The sequence below is a fragment of the Aulonocara sp. 'chitande type north' Nkhata Bay genome, linkage group LG14, assembly GCF_057382095.1.
Source record: "Aulonocara sp. 'chitande type north' Nkhata Bay isolate Kocher_YH1m ecotype deep benthic linkage group LG14, A_spYH_male_GT1.1, whole genome shotgun sequence".
Lineage (NCBI taxonomy): Eukaryota > Metazoa > Chordata > Actinopteri > Cichliformes > Cichlidae > Aulonocara > Aulonocara sp. 'chitande type north' Nkhata Bay.
The window spans coordinates 12329779-12348809 of NC_141357.1; the positions used below are offsets into that span (position 1 = coordinate 12329779).

General features: G+C 43.6%; 1 protein-coding gene across 5 annotated transcripts in view; it reads left to right on the top strand.

Moving 5' to 3' along the window:
* The window catches only part of arap1 (ArfGAP with RhoGAP domain, ankyrin repeat and PH domain 1), a 60863-nt gene extending 55174 nt beyond the window's left edge, over positions 1–5689 (top strand). For 3 of the 5 annotated variants that reach the window (XM_086260989.1, XM_086260990.1, XM_086260992.1), the window contains 3 exons: positions 594–657; positions 965–1123; positions 3774–5689. In XM_086260989.1, coding sequence (XP_086117115.1) covers positions 594–657; positions 965–1123; positions 3774–3806 — 256 coding nt within the window. In that variant the 3' untranslated portion in view covers positions 3807–5689. Of the gene's footprint in view, positions 1–593; positions 658–964; positions 2602–3773 lie in introns of all 5 variants that reach the window. The other 2 variants (XM_086260991.1, XR_015124621.1) reach the window with 2 other exon arrangements.
* The last annotated feature ends 13342 nt before the right edge of the window (positions 5690–19031 follow it).

The following is a 19031-nucleotide window of genomic DNA, read 5'->3' on the forward strand; positions in this document are numbered from 1 at the left end:
CACTCGAATAATTGTTGGAGTCTAAATTTGTGCTCATAACAGTAATAATCGTATAAATACAGCCTGTTTATTCAGCACAGCAGCATGACTGATGACTCAGAGGGCTATGACGGCAACCTGAGTGGCATGAAATTTGCACGTACATGCATGCAGACACTACAGAGGCACGAATTCGCACTTTTCAGGGACACAGGCACGCACACACAGGCACACACGCTGGATGCTGAAGGTTATAATCAGTGTTTGTTTTGGGCGGAAGTTTAAATTAGTAGTCGTGCTCACTGTTTACGCTTGTGGCGTCACTGTCAGGTGTCATAGGAGAGAACATGTCAATTTCAGTTAACAGTTTTCACTACCTCCCTTTGTTCTTGTTCTTTTTTTTTTTCTTCCAAATTTCCCCTGGTCCTCGAATTCATCTCTGCCTCACTGTTTGCTTGTCTCCCAAGACACCCCCCCCCCCCACACACACACACACACACACACACACACACACACACACACACACACACACACACACACACACACACACTCAGCCCACAGTTTGATTTTTATCGCACTGTCTGCTTCACTTATCTGCCTCTATTTATTTGCAGGTATCTCTGCTGTGAGACCCAGTCAGAAATGAGAGAGTGGTATGCTACATTTCTCAGTATTCAGGTATGTCCCTCCCTGAACACCTGCTGAGAGGTGGAAAATTTGTAATAAATCATTTAAATGTGTTATGATTTGTTTTATTTCTTTTGTTGTTATTTGTGAAAACTGTGAATTTCTTGTAAAAACCAAGCAGCGATGCAGAAGTTTTAGAAACTGTAATAAAGAAAGTAAATAAAACAGCACTACTGAAATCAGTAATCCTCACCAGGACCATGTTAAATGATTTAAATAGTTTCCTCACAGTGTAGTAGTATTATATTGTAGTATCGTAACATGTCTGTCTCCTCTCGGTTTCTCCTCCTTGGTAAAGTACGATGGTAACGTGTGGCCTCAGGATGGACTCCAGCACAAGCGCGTGAGTCGTGAGTTGGCAGACACACGTCATGGTAACGTGTCACTGATACCACTGCGTGGCAGTGAGAATGAGATGCGGAACAGCGTTGCAGCTTTCAGCCAAGACCAGCTTGCTGTGAGTCAATCTACCAATCACTGGGAGTAATCTACGACGAACCAGGCAGCTCACTGCAAAGCTGCCCAGTTAATCAGAGACTTTCATGCTGCGCAGGTGGTCCAGACCCCTCAACCATGAGCCGAATCAAAGAGCAGTGCAAATTTGCGCACATCCTATACCAATTTTGCACTTTGCGAGTCTGATTTCTATTCAGAATAGAATACATCGGATTGTGCATGAAATCAAGCGTTCAGTCTCCTGAGGCAGAACTTTTCATGCTCAATTTTTCTCTTTGTTAACTTTTCAGTAAAGTTTGAGGGATTCACCTGTGCAGGATCAATAATCTCTGTTTCATGATTTGTCTGTGATTTAACGATCGTTGCAGGATCTGGGTTCTTAAAATATTAAACTAATCAATTAAATATATTATGAAATGCAATCTCATGTGGTTTCACGAGCTGCGAAGATGATAAATGATTTGTGTTCAACCAAAACAAAAAAATGTTTTAAGAATCCAGACTGTGTGCAGAGCCTTAGACGATTTTTTTATTTTATTTTATTTTTTGATTGAGCCAGACTTATCCTGGTGAAGCTCTGCCAAAGCCTGCTTCAGAGCACTAAAGACACAAACAATAACACATTCAGAGAGAGCTCATGCTTGCAGGCAAACTATACTTTCACGGCACTGGTGTCTCATCAGCTCACAGAATTGTATTCTTGGCATGAACAAACATCACCTTAGTTCGCCGGACTATATTTTTAAGCTCTCTGACGCTGAACCAGACCTGCTTAACAGCATCAATATTGTGTTCATGCAGCCATCCTAAACCCCTCCGCCCTGTGCTCAGTCGTCGGTGCAGAACAGAACGTCGACAATCTGATGATGCAGTTGTCTCCTCCTGCTCTTTTCTTGTTATCACAAACCGCTCAATATTTTGCTGCAGATTGCAGCAGCACATAAAAATTCATCTCAGCCTGCTGTAACTTCCACCGGCAATAGCCTGATTTCAGGGTTGCTGTGTTGTTGCCTGCCGCATATTTTCTATTGATTCCTGCCTGTTCAGTGTATCGACATGATGTTGGAGTGTGAGAAGAGGCGTGATTGCTGTGGTGATAGGACCACAGAGGATGAGAGAGAGAGTGCGAGTGTGTTAGTAGTTGAGAAGAGATTCACTGCATGTCGATATGTCCAATTTTCGATGTGAAGTGAAAGAGTAAATCTGGTACACAGATTGTGTGTGTTTGTTTGTGTGTGTGTCTGTTTGTCTATAAAATGGACTTTTCTGGCAGTCATTTAACCCTTTCTACACAGTTTTTCCATTTGTATTATTGTAGGGTCTATACCTGACAATGTAAAGCGCCTTGGGGCAACTGTTGTTGTGATTTGGCACTATTTGAATTCAGGTTAATACATTTTTGTCTGTTTTGTTGTTCATCAAAAATATGCTTATCTTTCAGTTCCTTAAAGATTTTCGATAATGGTCTCAGTAAGGAAGGTAGGACCATTTTATACACATGAGTTTTTGGGGTTTTTTGGTTGTTGTTTTTTTTTTTTTTTATCACACACAAATTCTGTTTTAGTAGCATATTAATTTTGGTCACCCTGAACTGTGTGTCTCCTGTGCATTCAATAGTCTCTGTGCATTTGATCAACCTCACTTGTTGTTGTGCTCGAGTCTCTCAGTACTCAAAGTATTCTGAATATTTTTATTAGTGCATGGGATGCTACATTACCGTCAATTAGCAATTTAGGTTGCTAGGCAATGTGATGGTGTTTGTCATAGTTTGTCATGCATAATTCAGTTTTTGTGGAGATAAAGTAGATGACACCTATCACACCATATTAAAGCTAAAGTGCTTTAATATGGTGTGATAGGTGCAAACTCCTAAAGATGGGCCTAAAGATGTAGTCCATTGCTAGGTGGTTTGATTATGCTAGAATGTCAGATATTATAGCATAATCAGCATAATGTTATAGCATATATATATATATATATATATATATATATATATATATATATATATATATATATATATATATATATATATATATTTATAGCTTGTGTAAAGTCTTGTCAGTCTGGTGGTTGAACTCCTGATGATCGTATAAGGAGACTATCTTGAAGGGAAGAGCGGCCAAATTTAAATCAGGCTCGGCTTTGAGCTGTGGAATTTGTAATTTTGATAACACATCATTGTTTAAGTTACTTATGAGTATTTTCTGTGCCAAGTTTCTGAGATACAGCATGCTTCTGTTTCTTATATTTGGACTTTTCTGACTGAAAATCGAGACATCATAAAGTGTGAGTGAAAGTTAAAGTCTCTCAGTTTAAGCCGATCCCTCGGTTCATTGGTCAGGCTGCATGTCCGTGTTTATATGTACTCTTGACCGGAGCTTATTGAGTCCGCATCTCATGAGCAGCCTCATATCTGGTTGCCATGGCTCCGAGACATCTGTGGTCTGAATGAGAATTTTAAGCTTGACCTCCTGGGGGACTTTTAAAAATGTTGTGAAACTAATTTTAGGTTTAGGGAGAACACTGAAAGCTAGTTTCACTAAGTGAAGCTGCAAGTCTTACCAGATGTTTATGAATGAGAAGATCTGCTTGTGATATTTGTTTTCTTTTATTTTGATGAAAGGCTGACTGTCTGAATGTTTTCTTTCAAGGTTGGATCATCGGCCTCATCGGATGTCCCCTAGACATTCCAGTGACGACTTCATTCCCGAGGGGCAGACACTGAGAAAAACACTTATAATGTATGCGGATAATGGCCTTGCACCTCCTTTGAACACGTGCTGGAATGAAAAGAATTCAGCAGACAACAGGATCACACCGCTTTCCGTGCACAGATGAAGTGAATGAAGAGAAACAGTTTGTCAGACCACAGTTTCCCTGAAGAGGCCAGAATCGATTCCAACCTGATTTGCACCTAATGTTTCCACTGGACTCATAAGAGACAAACTTTTATTTCTTTATATATATATATATTTTTTTTTTTTTTTTGGGGGGGGGGGCACACAAAAGACCAGTAATCCTGGGCACCAGTACAGCATGGTCTGCAGGTTTTTGTTTTAGACATCAAAAGCTTGACATTGATTTTGCAGCCGAGTCATATTTTTAAACGTTCTGTACTCTTTGCTCAACAAATCATCGGATCAGTGTGCAGTTTAAATTAAGTAATTGTAGCTTTTGTGACGTTGATATCAGAGGACACTGTGACCTGATTTTCTCACTGGAGTTTGTTCCAAGGGGACCAAACTGGACTGAAAAATGACAGGTGATGGATGATGTTAGTCCACGGGACATTGGCCGGTGCTGTGGAAAACCTTAGTCCGAGGGTTTTTTTGTGCTTTTTGCCACTTTTGTGCACATGTGCAGCACTGTGCATAGAGTGCGTTTACATGGGGATATGAAGACCTTCAGGGAGTAAAGCAAGGAGACTCTTGTGCTGAAAAAAGGCATTATTTTTTTCTCTTTTTCCTTTATCTTTTCTTCCCATCCTCACAGGCACTGCATCCTCTTTGTAGATGATTTTTTTTTTAATAAATCCTGAGCTACAGAATACAGCACATTAACCAGCAGTATTTATAACGTTTTAGATTATGTGTTAGTCGCTTTTTCAATATCTTCTTTATGCACAGCTTAGAATCTTCGCGGGATCGTGTTTTTTATAGTAAGGAGCACAAAAGTGGTGCTGAATAATCTGTAGGTACAAGAAACGAAGTGCTTTACGATGCTCCGTCATTCCTTCTACATGAATCCAACCTTGTATATATTTAATGTAAAGAAATTAATCTGTCAACAGTTGCCTTACCAGCATCGCTGAGCAATTCCTCGTCGTCGCTTCCTTTTAATGTTCTCACCTGTGGGATTCTCGTAATGTAAAGATTTATTTATTTTGACAGCAGAGGACGCTGTGATGCTGTGTTTTCTCAACCTGAGTTGGTGATGATCTTCATCAACATGTGTAAACACCTTGAAGTTGAGTTCCTGTGAAGAATATGTATTTACAGTAGTGTGCCATTAACTGCCCTCTGACCTCAGCAGGAGTCCTGAAGACTCAACTGTGTAATAGCACGTTGTATACAAAGTATTCACTCTGTACTTCTTAGTGGTTTATTGTTTTACAACATTCATTTAGAGTGGGTGTACTTACTTTCCAAAGGTTCTTGGCGCTGATCGTCAGATTTTAGTTTTCAGGTTTAAAGGTAGCCTGTGTATAAGTTGTAGCTTTCAGGTTCCGGTGTGATCTAACATAAATAGTCGCTCACACCTGTGTTGCACAAAAAGAATCCCTTTTATGTGATTTCTGGAACACTTAGCTGAAGTATCGATGGGTTAAAATATGCAGGTGATTATTTTAAATGTTTCACATAATGTGGATTTTTTTTTTTTTAATCTCGATCACTCTCATCCTTTTTACATCATTACAATTCAAAGTTGTAAAACAAAAGTCCAACAGAGGCTGTTAGATACTGTTTATAGATGGTGTGTTTCTTTGTCCCTGCCTTTTGTATTCTGTTACTGTGCATTTTACAAATTATTGCATCTCTAAAACTCTAATAAACACATTCTGCTAGTTGCTTGTTTCCTGTGGAACATGCATACTCCTTTTACTCTTGGAAGAAATCTCTCTTCCAGAAGGTTGATGTCCTCCAGCTCTGCTTTGCCCTCATGGTAATCTACTTGCTTCTTCTGTGCCTTTATACACAGTACAGCACTTCACGGGGTAGCTGTGAAAACATGGGCTCGGATACAGATGCACATACACTTTGGAGAGAAACTTTGGTGAGCCCTGCAGGTTTTATAACTGTGTCATGCTACACTTCTAAAAAGGAAGACTATTGATGAGCTCTGAGGAAAAATGTCAGCTGTGTGGGTGTGTGGGGTACAGTGATCATAGGGAGGGCCCTGAGGAAGTTTCCTGCGTGTGTGAGAGGGACTGAGTCACAGTGGTCCACCAGCACTCCAGTGCGCTCTTTTTAAACAGATCTGACACATCAGGGTCACCCTGTACCTCGAGACACACTGGAGAGCCCTGCGAGGGATGTGCACACAGGAGATCTTCAGCAAAACATTCTCAAACACGCACAGGAGGCCTAGCGGGCAAGAACACACACAAACACAGTGGCCTTTATTATATAGGTCATGACAGCAGTTGCATAAAGCAGAAGGATGGAGACAGATGATTAGGGGGGGGAAAAGACCATGAATGGGAAACGAGGGTAAGGATAATGGTACTTTGTGTACAAATGAGTGCTTTACAGTTTGAACAAACGGCTGTTGTGCCTTTATGTGAAAAACATCATTTCATGTGGAATAGATATCAGCTGAAATTGAACTAGAGCCTGCCTGTACTTTTGTATAATCCCAGTTTGCATCACAAGATGGTGCAGTGAGTCAGTGTGACCTGTATTTAACCACATGAGTCATTAAGAACAGTTCTACCTACATTGGCGGACTGGGGCGAAAACACACGTCATGGTGAAAGTTCGACTTGAATTCAGCAGTGAAAAAGACGCCTCTAAGCCTTACGCCTCCTCTGAAAAAAAATGTGAAATTCTCACTTGACAAACAATAGAAGGGACAACGGCCTCCTGCAGAAATCTGGACATCCACCTGTGTTTCCTTTATTTCCATTCAGGGCACACAACAACAAGAACAGCGTGAGTGAGTGGAGCCTGAATTGGTTTTCACTGCGTGCTCCACTGCATCGGAAGACAATCAGTGGTGGGTTCGAGTACACAATGGCAGAATTAAAGATTTCTCATTATCTGATTGTTTATCAGAATATATCTCCAAGCGCGAAACTGATTCAGACAACCATGCAGACATAAATCAGGAATGGTAACGTTTGGATTGCACCATTTTCAGTAATTGTGATCAGCAGAATCACGACTGACACATTTGGCTTGCCATTGATTACTGATAGATTTTTCACGCTCCCCCCATATTAACCACAATTATTTGCGATTGTCCACGTGTTCCCAGTGTTTCAAAAAGTGACCCGTGGAATCGGTTTGGCCATAAACTGCAATCTGGGTTTGAGTTTGACTAGAAACGAAAATGCAAAACCCAGTTTCACGTGAATTCTCTGCCATACAGTCAGGTTCTCTGCAGTCAACCACAGTGGATTTTCACTCATACAATCAAAACGTGATTGAAGCGCAGATTTTGATCTCTAACTTCAGGATTTTAACAAAAGGTTTACATGAGCTATTTAGGAATTACAGCCATTTTAACACACGGTCTCACATTTTCCGAGGCTTAAACATTCATGAACATCTACAGTAATAATATATTTCTTGCCCACCACTTTAATCACACTCTAGATCTTGTTTTAACATATGGCATAGAAACTGAACATTTAACAGTGTTTCCTGAAAACCCTCTCCTGTCTGATCATTTCCTGATAACATTTACATTTACAATAATTGATTACACAGCGGTGGAGAGTAGACTTTATCAAAGTAGATGTCTTTCTGAAAGCGCTGTAACTAAGTTTAAGAATATAATCCACCCACTGTTATCATCTTCAATGCCCTGTACCAACATAGAGCAGAGCAGCTATCTGAACGCTACTCCAACAGAGGTCGATTATCTTGTTAATAATTTCACCTCCTCACTACGTACGACTCTGGATACTGTAGCTCCTGTGAAAACTAAGGTCTCTAATCAGAAGTACCTGACTCCGTGGTATAATTCTCAAACACGTACCCTAAAGCGGATGACTCGTAATCTGGAGAGGAAATGGCGTGTCACAAATTTAGAGGATCATTATTTAGCCTGGAGAAATAGTTTGCTGCTTTATAAGAAAGCCCTCCGCAAAGCCAGAACATCTTACTATTCATCACTGATTGAAGTAAATAAGAACAACCCCAGGTTTCTCTTCAGCACTGTAGCCAGGATGACAAAAAGTCAGAGCTCTATTGAGCCAACAATCCCTTTAACGTTAACTAGTAATGACTTCGTGAACTTCTTCACAAATAAAATTTTTATCATTAGAGAAAAAATCACCAGTAATCATCCCACAGATGTAATATTATCTACAGCTACTCTTAGTACCATTGATAACTTCAATAATTACTTCCTCCAAACCATCAACGTGTCTTTTAAACCCCATTCCTACAAAACTGCTCAAAGAAGTCCTGCCATTAATTAATTCTTCGATCTTAAATATGATCAACCTATCTCTAATAATCGGCTATGTACCACAGGCCTTCAAGCTAGCTGTAGTTAAACCTTTACTCAAAAAGCCATCTCTAGACCCAGCAGTCTTAGCTAATTATAGGCCAATCTCCAACCTTCCTTTCATATCAAAAATCCTTGAAAGAGTAGTTGTCAGACAGCTAACAGATCATCTGCAGAGGAATGGCTTATTTGAAGAGTTTCAGTCAGGTTTCAGAGCTCATCACAGCACAGAAACAGCTTTAGTGAAGGTTACAAATGATCTTCTTATGGCCTCTGACAGTGGACTCATCTCTGTGCTTGTCCTGCTAGACCTTAGTGCAGCGTTCGATACTGTCGACCATAATATCCTATTAGAGCGATTAGAACATGCTGTAGGTATTACAGGTACTGCACTGCAGTGGTTTGTATCATATCTATCTAATAGACTCCAATTTGTGCATGTAAATGGAGAGTCCTCTTCACACACTGAGGTTAATTATGGAGTTCCACAGGGTTCAGTGCTAGGACCAATTCTGTTTACATTATACATGCTTCCCTTAGGCAGTATCATTAGAAGACATAGCATACATTTTCACTGCTATGCAGATGACACCCAGCTCTATCTGTCCATGAAGCCAGATAACACACACCAATTAGTTAAACTGCAGGAATGTCTTAAAGACATAAAGACCTGAATGGCCGCTAACTTTCTGCTTCTTAATTCAGATAAAACAGGTTATTGTACTCGGCCCTGAAAAGCCTAGAAATATGGTATCTAACCAGATTCTTACTCTGGATGGCATTACCTTGGCCTCCAGTAACGCTGTGAGGAACCTTGGAGTCATTTTTGACCAGGACATGTCCTTCAATGCACATATTAAACAAATATGTAAGACTGCGTTCTTCCATTTGCGCAACATCTCTAAAATTTGAAATATCCTGTCTCAGAGTGACGCTGAAAAACTAGTTCATGCATTTATTACTTCCAGGCTGGACTACTGTAATTCATTATTATCAGATGTCCAAAAAACTCACTGAAAAGCCTTCAGCTAATCCAAAATGCTGCAGCAAGAGTCCTGACAGGGACTAGAAAGAGAGAGCATATTTCTCCTGTTTTGGCTTCCCTTCATTGGCTTCCTGTTAAATCCAGAATTGAATTCAAAATCCTGCTCCTCACATACAAGGTCTTAAATAATCAGGCCCCATCTTATCTTAATGACCTTGTAGTACCATATCACCCTATTAGAGCACTTCGCTCTCGCTCTGCAGGCCTACTTGTTGCTCCTAGAGTATTTAAAAGTAGAATGGGAGGGAGAGCCTTCAGTTTTCAGGCCCCTCTTCTGTGGAACCAGCTTCCAGTTTGGATTCGGGAGACAGACACTATCTCTTCTTTCAAGATTAGGCTTAAAACTTTCCTTTTTGCTAAAGCATATAGTTAGGGCTGGACCAGGTGACCCTGAATCCTCCCTTAGTTATGCTGCAATAGACATAGGCTGCCGGGGGATTCCCATGATGCATTGAGTTTCTCCTTTCCAGTCACCTTTCTCACTCACTATGTATTAACAGACCTCTCTGCATTGAATCATATCTGTTATTAACCTCTGTCTCTCTTCCACAGCATGTCTTTTATCCTGTCTTCCTTCTCTCACCCCAACCAGTCGCAGCAGATGGCCGCCCCTCCCTGAGCCTGGTTCTGCCGGAGGTTTCTTCCCGTTAAAAGGGAGTTTTTCCTTCCCACTGTTGCCAAAGTGCTTGCTCATAGGGGGTCATATGATTGTTGGGTTTTTTTCTCTGTATCTATGAAGCGCCTTGAGGCGACTTATGTTGTGATTTGGCGCTATATAAATAAAATTGAATTGAATTGAACTGAATAGATGTTCTGCAGCCTCCATCAGTTGGTGTTTGTGGGTCTTTTTCTCTAGTTTTGTCTTTAGTAACTGAAAAGCATGCTCTGCAGGGCTGATATCAGGTCTTGCACAGAAGAGTAAATGTTTCACTTGATTTTCTTTTTTCTGTCCCCTTCAGAAGCAACCAGCACGATAGTCAGCCATTAATTATATAATCAAGCTATCTGTGGTTAACCTACAATTTATTTGTCATTCCTTGTGTCCTTCATTTCACTTTCTGTGCAGTCACCTGCAGTGTTTGGCTGCACGCTGCATCAGCGCGGATTCTGGTAATTACACGGCCCCCTGCTCTCACTCATTCACTCGCTGTGCCAGAGCCGGCTGCTTACCCCTGTGAAACTTTACCGCTTAAGATGAGTTTTGTGGACATCATAAATCAGCTCATATTGTTTGATCTTTGTGCTTCCACACAGAAATCATTTCAGCCTCAAAAATACTGATTCTTTTGCTTTGTTGTCAAGAGAACAGTCCAGCAAGACCTGATGGCGTTAAAGCCGTCGATCTCCGCTGCACTGCAACCATAAAAATGATTTATTTTTTTTTGCTATACTTGTATCAGCAGGCCGTGCTCGTGTCTTTCTGAAGCAGCATGTGTCTCCCCTTGTTAGTGCTGAAGTTCAGTAGCACACAGTAATATAAGCAGCTGTCAGGGAGACTGAAGAGGTGTGAAGAAATGTGCACAGGTGAGAGGGGAAGAACGACAACCTCCTGAGATAAGAAAATCTGCCATCAACTCAGAACTGGATTTGGATTTATGAGGAAAATTTGACTGAGTCACGTGTAATATCACCTCTAAGGACAGTCATTTAACAACAACTGTTACAACTCCCCTCTGCCGTGGTTTTAATGATCTAAATTGTGGCTTAACTTGCCACGGTGAAGAGATAATGGCAGCCACGGAGATGAAAAAGAATGGGGCAAATTATATTTAGATAAGAGCCGAATGGATCAAATAAGTAACGCAGGAAATCGCTGATCATATTCTTTAGGTCAGAGGCCAGATGCATAATTCTGATTTGGATTGAACTATGAGACTCTATTAGAAGTTACTCCAGTTTTAATAATATTGCAACAAGATTTCTAGTTAAGGGAACCTTCAATAGCTGCGATGACAAGTAAACAGAAATCGACAGGGTGAAAAAAACCAAAACCAAAAAACAACCACACTGATAAACATGCAACAAAAAGTCCCAGTGTGGGTCTGAGTCAGTGCGACAACAATAAGAACCACATGCATCGCAGGCTAAGGTCAGGCTGATTTACAGCCTGCATCATGTCATAGAATAAACAGACGTAAACACAAAGCATCAGTAAGGTTACACGTGGACTACATGATAAAACGGATATGTGAACAATCCATCACTCAGCTGACACTTTATTAGGTACGCCTTGCTTGTGCTTTTGCCTTCAGAACCTCCTTAACTCTTCAACAAGGTTCCAGAAACATTCCTCAGAGATTCTGGTCCATGTTGACATGACAGCATCAGATTGCTGCTGCAGATTTGTCAGCTGCTCATCCATGATGTGAATCTATTGGATTGAGACTATGGAGACCATCTGAGAACAGTAAACCCATTACAATGTTCACGAAACCAGTTTGATGATGATTTGAGCTTTGTTACGTGGGTGCACTGTGGTCATAAAGTTATGGATGTGGTCACCAACAGTTAATGGGCTGTTGGGTAAAATGATGCTTAGTTGGTACAAGGGGCCCAAAGTGTGCCAAGAAAATATCCCAGACACCTTTGGCCTGAACGCACTAGCCTGATCTGTTGACACATGAATGGATGGACCCACACTTTCATGTTTTTTACCTTCTTATCAGACCAGGAAATGTTTTCTGATCTTTTATTGTCTATATCTGATGAACACTGACAAACTATGGCGTCATGGTGTGTAAGGTCAGTATCTACACTGCTGTCATTCATTGTTTTTTGTTCCTTTCTGTGGTTTTCCCTCTTGTTTTTTGCACTGACCAGGTCGAATACAGTAAAGTGAATTTTCAGCGAGCCCTCAAAACAAACTTTGAACAATTTGTCAGCACTTTTTGACTGTCAGAAGGAAACCCAGCAGAGAAGAAGGCTGAGATCAACCAAGTGTGAAAACACATTAATAGGACTGACTTTGGCTTAATCAAAAGGGGCCTATGTGTGAAAAATAAAAACCCTAGAGTTTTTTACCTGAAAGTCTTATAATAGCTCCAGTGCAGTCCCCAGTTACACTTCTCTGTTTGAGACCCATTCACGTTGCTTTCAAATTACCATTTACATTGGTATAAAAATGTATGTACTCTAAAGGAAAACATAAAGTATAGCCATAAAGCACGAGGTGGTACGCGCTGTTATTTCCTACTTCTGACATAAAGACAAAGTAATATGTGCAGTTCTCCCATCTCACTTTAAACCTTCACTTGATGTTTTTAGCTCCCAGGTGTGTGTGTGTGTGTGTGTGTGTGTGTGTGTGTGTGTGTGTGTGTGTGTGTGTGTGCTGTTTTCCTCCTGCCGGCTGCAAATGAAAATGGAGTTGGAGTTGGAGTGAACTTGTGTGCTCGATGGTCTGCAGTGCCTCATGGAGTATCTCTCAGCTGGATGCAACAGTTTCCTTTCATACATTTCATTAACACCTTGTCTCCAGTCGCCTCCACCAGACTGAAAAACACACAAACTCCCATGAATACAAACACACACGCTCGCTCAATTTTATTTTTCTATGTTGTTTTTTTTTTGTGAGCTCGTGTTGACTTTTATCACACAAACACACGCTTCCTGAGTCCTGCTGCACTTCTTCATACTGGCGAAAGCTGTTGTGCCTCGCTGCGTCTGATTTCTGCCCCTCCCTTCAAGTTTATCACCAATTACTGGTAGTCCGAGAAGACAAAAAAAAGGACCCCTTCTCCTTATCCCCATGGCAACCACTCTCTTCTTCTTCTCTCTTTTTCTTCGCAATCAATCAGACAGCAACTGTCTAGCTGTCCTGCCCCAGCCTGGCTAAAGAGGTTATGTCGGGCAACCAAATATTACTTAGAGAGATTTGGAACAGAGGCTACTTTGAGTTATTTTCACCTTCAGTGTCGACCTGTCAGCCAGCTTTTCCTGTGACTGCTGACTTTCTGCTTGTTCCTTAGGCACCTGTAGCCTGTAAAATAAATAAATTTAAACTATGACATTTAAAAAAAAAGGATGAGGGAGACAAGCAATTCACCAGAGCAACCTGATTTTTGACCATGTCGAAGCACAGCAGTACAGAAATGAACTACCAAAGCTCCTGCTTAATTTTGGCCAACTTCATAAACTGGTCTGGCGCCGTTCATCCAAAAAAATGGAAATGGCAAACACAACCACCCACTGACAAAAATGAATCTTCAAAGTTAGTGTTTAGCAGCGCTCTTTATTTTTATTTATTACTAGTTTTTGTTTTATACTCCTTTTTTTGTGAGGGGTATTTCAACAAGAGTGAGAAGTACTAAGTTATCAGGCTGAGGCTTGGTTTGTGAGCTGCATCCTTGAACTGTACAGTGTAACAGCAGTCTGGCGAGGAAGGAGCGGCTAGCCGGTCCAGCGGGCATGTGGTGTGGAGGTTAGCCGGATAACACGGAACCAGTCGGTTAAATCCAATAACAGACCTTTATTCGCCGTCAGCAACATTACACTTTATAAGCCAGGTCTCCTCGGCTGTACTCGTCCGAACCTACATGCGCGGGGATTGGTACCACCAGCGCCAGCTTGTCACAACAGTAAGTAAGGTGCTTTCTTGGAGCATGGAACATGAGCAGCATGAAATGGCTGCCGCTAACAACTCACACACCCACTAGGAGACCCCCACAGCTACTACAATAGTTGGGCAACCCCCCCCTAGTGGTGCTATAACCCAAAAGGTTTGTTACATCACCCCCCCGGCAATTCGCAGGCTGTCCTCAGCCGGACCCAGGTGACCCTCCTCCCGCTACCCTTCTTCACTATACATAGTTACATTAGGTACTAAGCAGGTTGTGGAGGAATTGTTAGACACCCTTACCTTATAGCATTGGTACAGTCAATAAACAAAATTAGTGCTTGAAGCAAACAATATAGAACATGCAGTATTACTGCCAATCCATCTTCCAGAGATGGTCATAGACAAGGGAAACAGTCAGACATACAACACAACCGGTCACTCAAATCAGTATAACAGAAAACCAAACAAAGGCTCTCACGGGCCACGATTACCAGGGCTCAGTGGAACAGAACAAGTAATCACCCCTTATGAACAGAACAATTACAGCATGTACATGTATGAAACCAACCCTCAGTCAACATTGAGTCTGTCCGTATGATGACGGTTAGTCCACCTGGTAGCAGTCCAACCCTCAGTGATTCTGGGGCACCGGCGGGGTCTCAAATGATATTGTTCCCCCTCGGCCGGTGGCGACTCAGAGGCGCCCTCAGCGGGGTGCCCGCCTGCTCCGATATCCCCTGAACTCGGGAATGAGGGCTGTTCCCCCGTTTCAGTCTCATCCAGGCTCTCCTGGGACGAAGTCCGGTGCCCTGAAGGAGATGTGGAGTCCCAGGAGTAAAATGGCTGAACGTTCACGACGTGGAAGACTCCTGCGTCTTCACCAGTGTCAATCTTGGCTAATCTGTAGTTGACCTCCCCAAGCTTCTGAGTAACCCGGAGGGGCCCTGTAAACAAGGGTGCCAGCTTGGCCGTGAAGCAAGATTGAGCGTCCGATCGATGATGAGCTTTGACTTTCACCAAGTCTCCGACTGCATAGGTCATCGGCTGGCGTCTCAGGTCGTAGTAGCGTTTCTGCCTAGCATGGCTGCGAGCCAGTGTCTCCCTGGCTCGATCGTGGGCCTCCTGAAGCGACGCTTTAAGGGTCTCCGGATAGGGCATGGATGACTCCTCGCTCTCTCCAGACGGCTTAGTAAGTAGGGCTGCCACGATTAGTCGACTAGTCACGATTATGTCGACTATTAAAATCGTCGACGACTAATTTAATAGTCGACGCATCGTTTGAAGCTTTGAAAGATCACAAAGGACGCAGGAATGAGTAGTAGGATTTAAGGGTGTAATAACGGACTGAAACAGAAGATGGCAGCACTGCATGTACAAGGATGCCAGCTGCCGTTAAACCCCGAAGAAGAAGAAGCTGTGTCCCAGAATTCATAGCGCAGCCCAGCGCAGTTGTCAACAATGGCGGCAGCTAGTTAGTTTTAACTTTACTCTTATTATTCTTTCTGGGTCACAAAATAAACGTTTAACATATTTTCAGGCGAGAATGTAGCTGTGTAAACCTCAAATATCTGCTCAGTTTATCAAGACACCACATATTTTCAAAAGCTCTCCGACGTTTTCGGAGACGTCTGTTACCCACTAGCTCGTTAGCTAGGCGGGGGCAAGGCTAACTAGAGCCATGAGAACACCGGACTCCCGGCAAATCGTTTTCAAACCCACCACTGTCTTTCGCTACTCAGGTTAAACATGATATATAAGTCACTTAGATAACTTAAAATGTTATTGTTTGGCTTTCTTTAGTATTTTATTTGTTCCTGAGTAAATCGGTTTGGCTAAGATTAAAGTTATAGTTTTTGCACAGCTAAATAAACTTCAAGCAGACAGCTGATCATCAGAAGTTTGAGACGCTGGATAATATACTCCGGTGTCCTGTTATATTTTAGAAAGCAAGGAGTTTATTAAACTTCACCGAAACAATCTGCAAATTTCATTAAAAATTAATAAACTACCATCTTGTCTTTATTTTTAGTTAGCACAAACACTTCAAGCTGTAAGCTAATGATAGTTATATAAGACCAGATGCTGCTGGTGCAATAAGCTGTACGCTGTACGTCCAATGGATGATGATCTGATTAGTCGACTAATCGCAAAAATAATCGGTGACTAGTCGACTATCAAAATAATCGTTTGTGGCAGCCCTATTAGTAAGCAAGTCAAGGGGTGTCTCCAGCTCCCTACCATACAACATCATAGCAGGGCTGAGTCCTGTACTCTCATGGGGGGCTGAGCGCAGCGCGAAACAGATTTGGGACATGAACTTATCCCACGACGCGTGCTTATCGCCCACGTATGCACGGATGGCCGTTTTGAGAGTTCTGTTCACTCTTTCAGTCGCATTAGTTTGCGGATGATACGCCGTCGTGAGGCGGTGGGTGGACCCAAGAGTGGAGAGAACAGAATCAAACAGCTCACTGACAAAAGGTGAGCCCCTGTCCGAAATAAGGTACCTAGGGGCCCCATGCCTAGCAAATACCTCGTTAATGAACTTACTGGCTGCCACTCGAGCCGTCGCATCCCGAACCGCACACACTTCGATCCACTTCGAGAAATAGTCTACGAAGACCAGTATGTACGAGTTCCCCGAAGCGGTGCGAGGTAGTGGTCCGACAAAATCGACCCCTGCGTATTCCCAGGGTCGCTGGGGCGAAATGGGGACCATGAAGCCCGCTGGCTTTCTTTGACTGGGTTTTGTGAGTTGACATACTGGGCACGACAAGACGTAGCATTTAACTTCCGATGCCATCTTGGGCCAGTAAAACCTAGACTGCATTCTCGCTAGTGTCTTAGCAATCCCCAGGTGACCTGCTGTAGGGTGGTCATGATAATAACCGCACAGGGTACCCCGGAGAGCCGTAGGAGCATACAGCTTCAGCTCCTCCTGGGGCCGAAGACTGCGCTTATGTTTCGGGCCTCGGTAATAGAGTAGGCCGTCATTGACCACCAAGGACGGTGAAGGACTGGCGTCCGAACCCAGATTGGGGGAACACTCCAGGTCTCGGAGCTTTGGACCTGCACCTGGGTCATCTAACTGCAGCTGCCTTAGTTGTGTTCGGTCCTCTAACAAAAGGGGAGGCTGGGCACGAAGATCCATGCCCCACATGACAGCATGCTCCGGCAAGATTTCAATAGGAGGACCCTCTGGTGCAGGCAGTGGGTTGCGAGACAGAGCGTCTGGCACCCTGTTGTGTACCCCCGCCTTGTGTACGATGGTAAAGTCAAAGTCCTGCAAGCGCAGGGACCACCGCCCCAACCGGCCAGTAGGGTTTGGGCGTGACATCAGCCACTTAAGGCTGTTGTGGTCAGTCAAGACCGTTACATGAAGCCCTTCCACATAGGGACGAAAGTGTTCTAAAGCCCAAATCACAGCCAGACACTCCTTTTCTGGCGTAGAGTATGGTTTCTCTGCCTTGTGAAGAGCTCGACTCGCGTAAGCGACCGCTACTTCCCTACCCTCTGCATCCTTCTGCATTAAGGCCGCCCCCAAGCCAAGGTCACATGCATCCGTATGGATGAAGAAAGGCCGGGAAAAGTCAGGGAGTGACAGGACAGGCGCTGTCGCAATGCTCTGTTTCAGGAAGTCCATGGACTCCTGACACCTGTCATCCCACTGAAAGGTAACATCCTTCCTTGTCAGGGCGTGCAGAGGTTCTGCATGGCGAGCATATTCCTTTACGAATCTGCGGTAGTATCCCGTCAGACCGAGAAATTGCCGCACCTGTTTCATTGAGGACGGAGTTCTGAACTGCATCACAGCCTTGATTTTGTCATCGTCCGGTTTAATGCCATCCGGGGTAACCCGGTAGCGCAGGAAGGTGAGCTCCTTCAGGCAGAACTGGCATTTCTTAAGCTTCAACGAGAGACCCGCAGACCTAAGTCTCTCAAGGACCTCCCGCAGGTCCAACAAATGCTGTTCAAAGGTAGGGGACACAACCACAATGTCGTCCAGATATACAGCACATGTCTTGTAAACAAGGCCGCTGAGGACGTTGTGCATCAGCCTCTGAAAGGTGGCTGGTGCGTTGCAGAGGCCGAAAGGGAGCACGCGAAACTGAAACAGCCCACAATGGGAAACAAAGGCTGTTTTAGGACGTGAGTCCCCTGAGACCGGCACCTGCCAGTAACCCCTCGCCAGGTCCAATGTTGAAATGAATCGACCTCTCGCTAGGAAGTCGAGAGACTCATCGACCCGCGGTAAGGGGTATGAGTCCTTCCGAGTCACCTGGTTCAGCCCCCTAAAGTCCACACAGAACCGTGGGTCAGCGCCCAACCTGTTAACGATCACGACAGGTGCGGCCCAGGGGCTCATGGACGGTTCAATTATGCCATCTTCCAGCATTTTCTGGACCTGCTCTTCAATGAGTTGTTTCTTTGCAGGGGAGGTGCGGTATGGGGGGAGGTTAATAGGCCTCGCATCTCCCGTGTCGATCACATGTTCAGTTAAAGACGTGCGGCCCAAATGACCATCAAACATGCAGCTAAATTGTTCAAGGAGGACAACTAATAGTTCTCTCTGACTATCTGTTAGGTTTGCCTCCAGAGCTTTGGTCTCCAGCGAGGGCTCTACCATGTCAAGCGTCATAATGACATTATCATCGCTCAACAGATCAACTGAGCAACCCTCCTCTTCATCCGCGCCTGGGCATGGACTGTCGTCCATAACTACGGTTCTCGAGGGGATGTGGATTGTCAAAGAGGCCCTGCTCATAAAGTCCATCCCTAAGACAAAGGGGGACGACAAGTTGCGGATGACAGCAAACCGGTGATAAAACCTTTTGTTCAAGAACCCTATGGGCAGCCATGTAACACCCTCCGGGAGACAGCGAGCACCGTCTACTAGGCTCACCGGTGGACCCATCCACTGGTGGGTCCTGCTGGGAGACAAGTTGTTCTCCAAAATGAGTTCAGCCCGCACAGCAGACAGGGATGCCCCTGTATCTAGCGTAGCGTTCACTGCCACCGAGTTGAAGTTAATTTTGGCTTTCAGTGGGGTGTTCCAGTGTGCTCCAGACTCTACATCTTCCATGTGCCCCACAATGCCTTGCACAATCTGGTGGGCATCATGCGGGCGAGGCA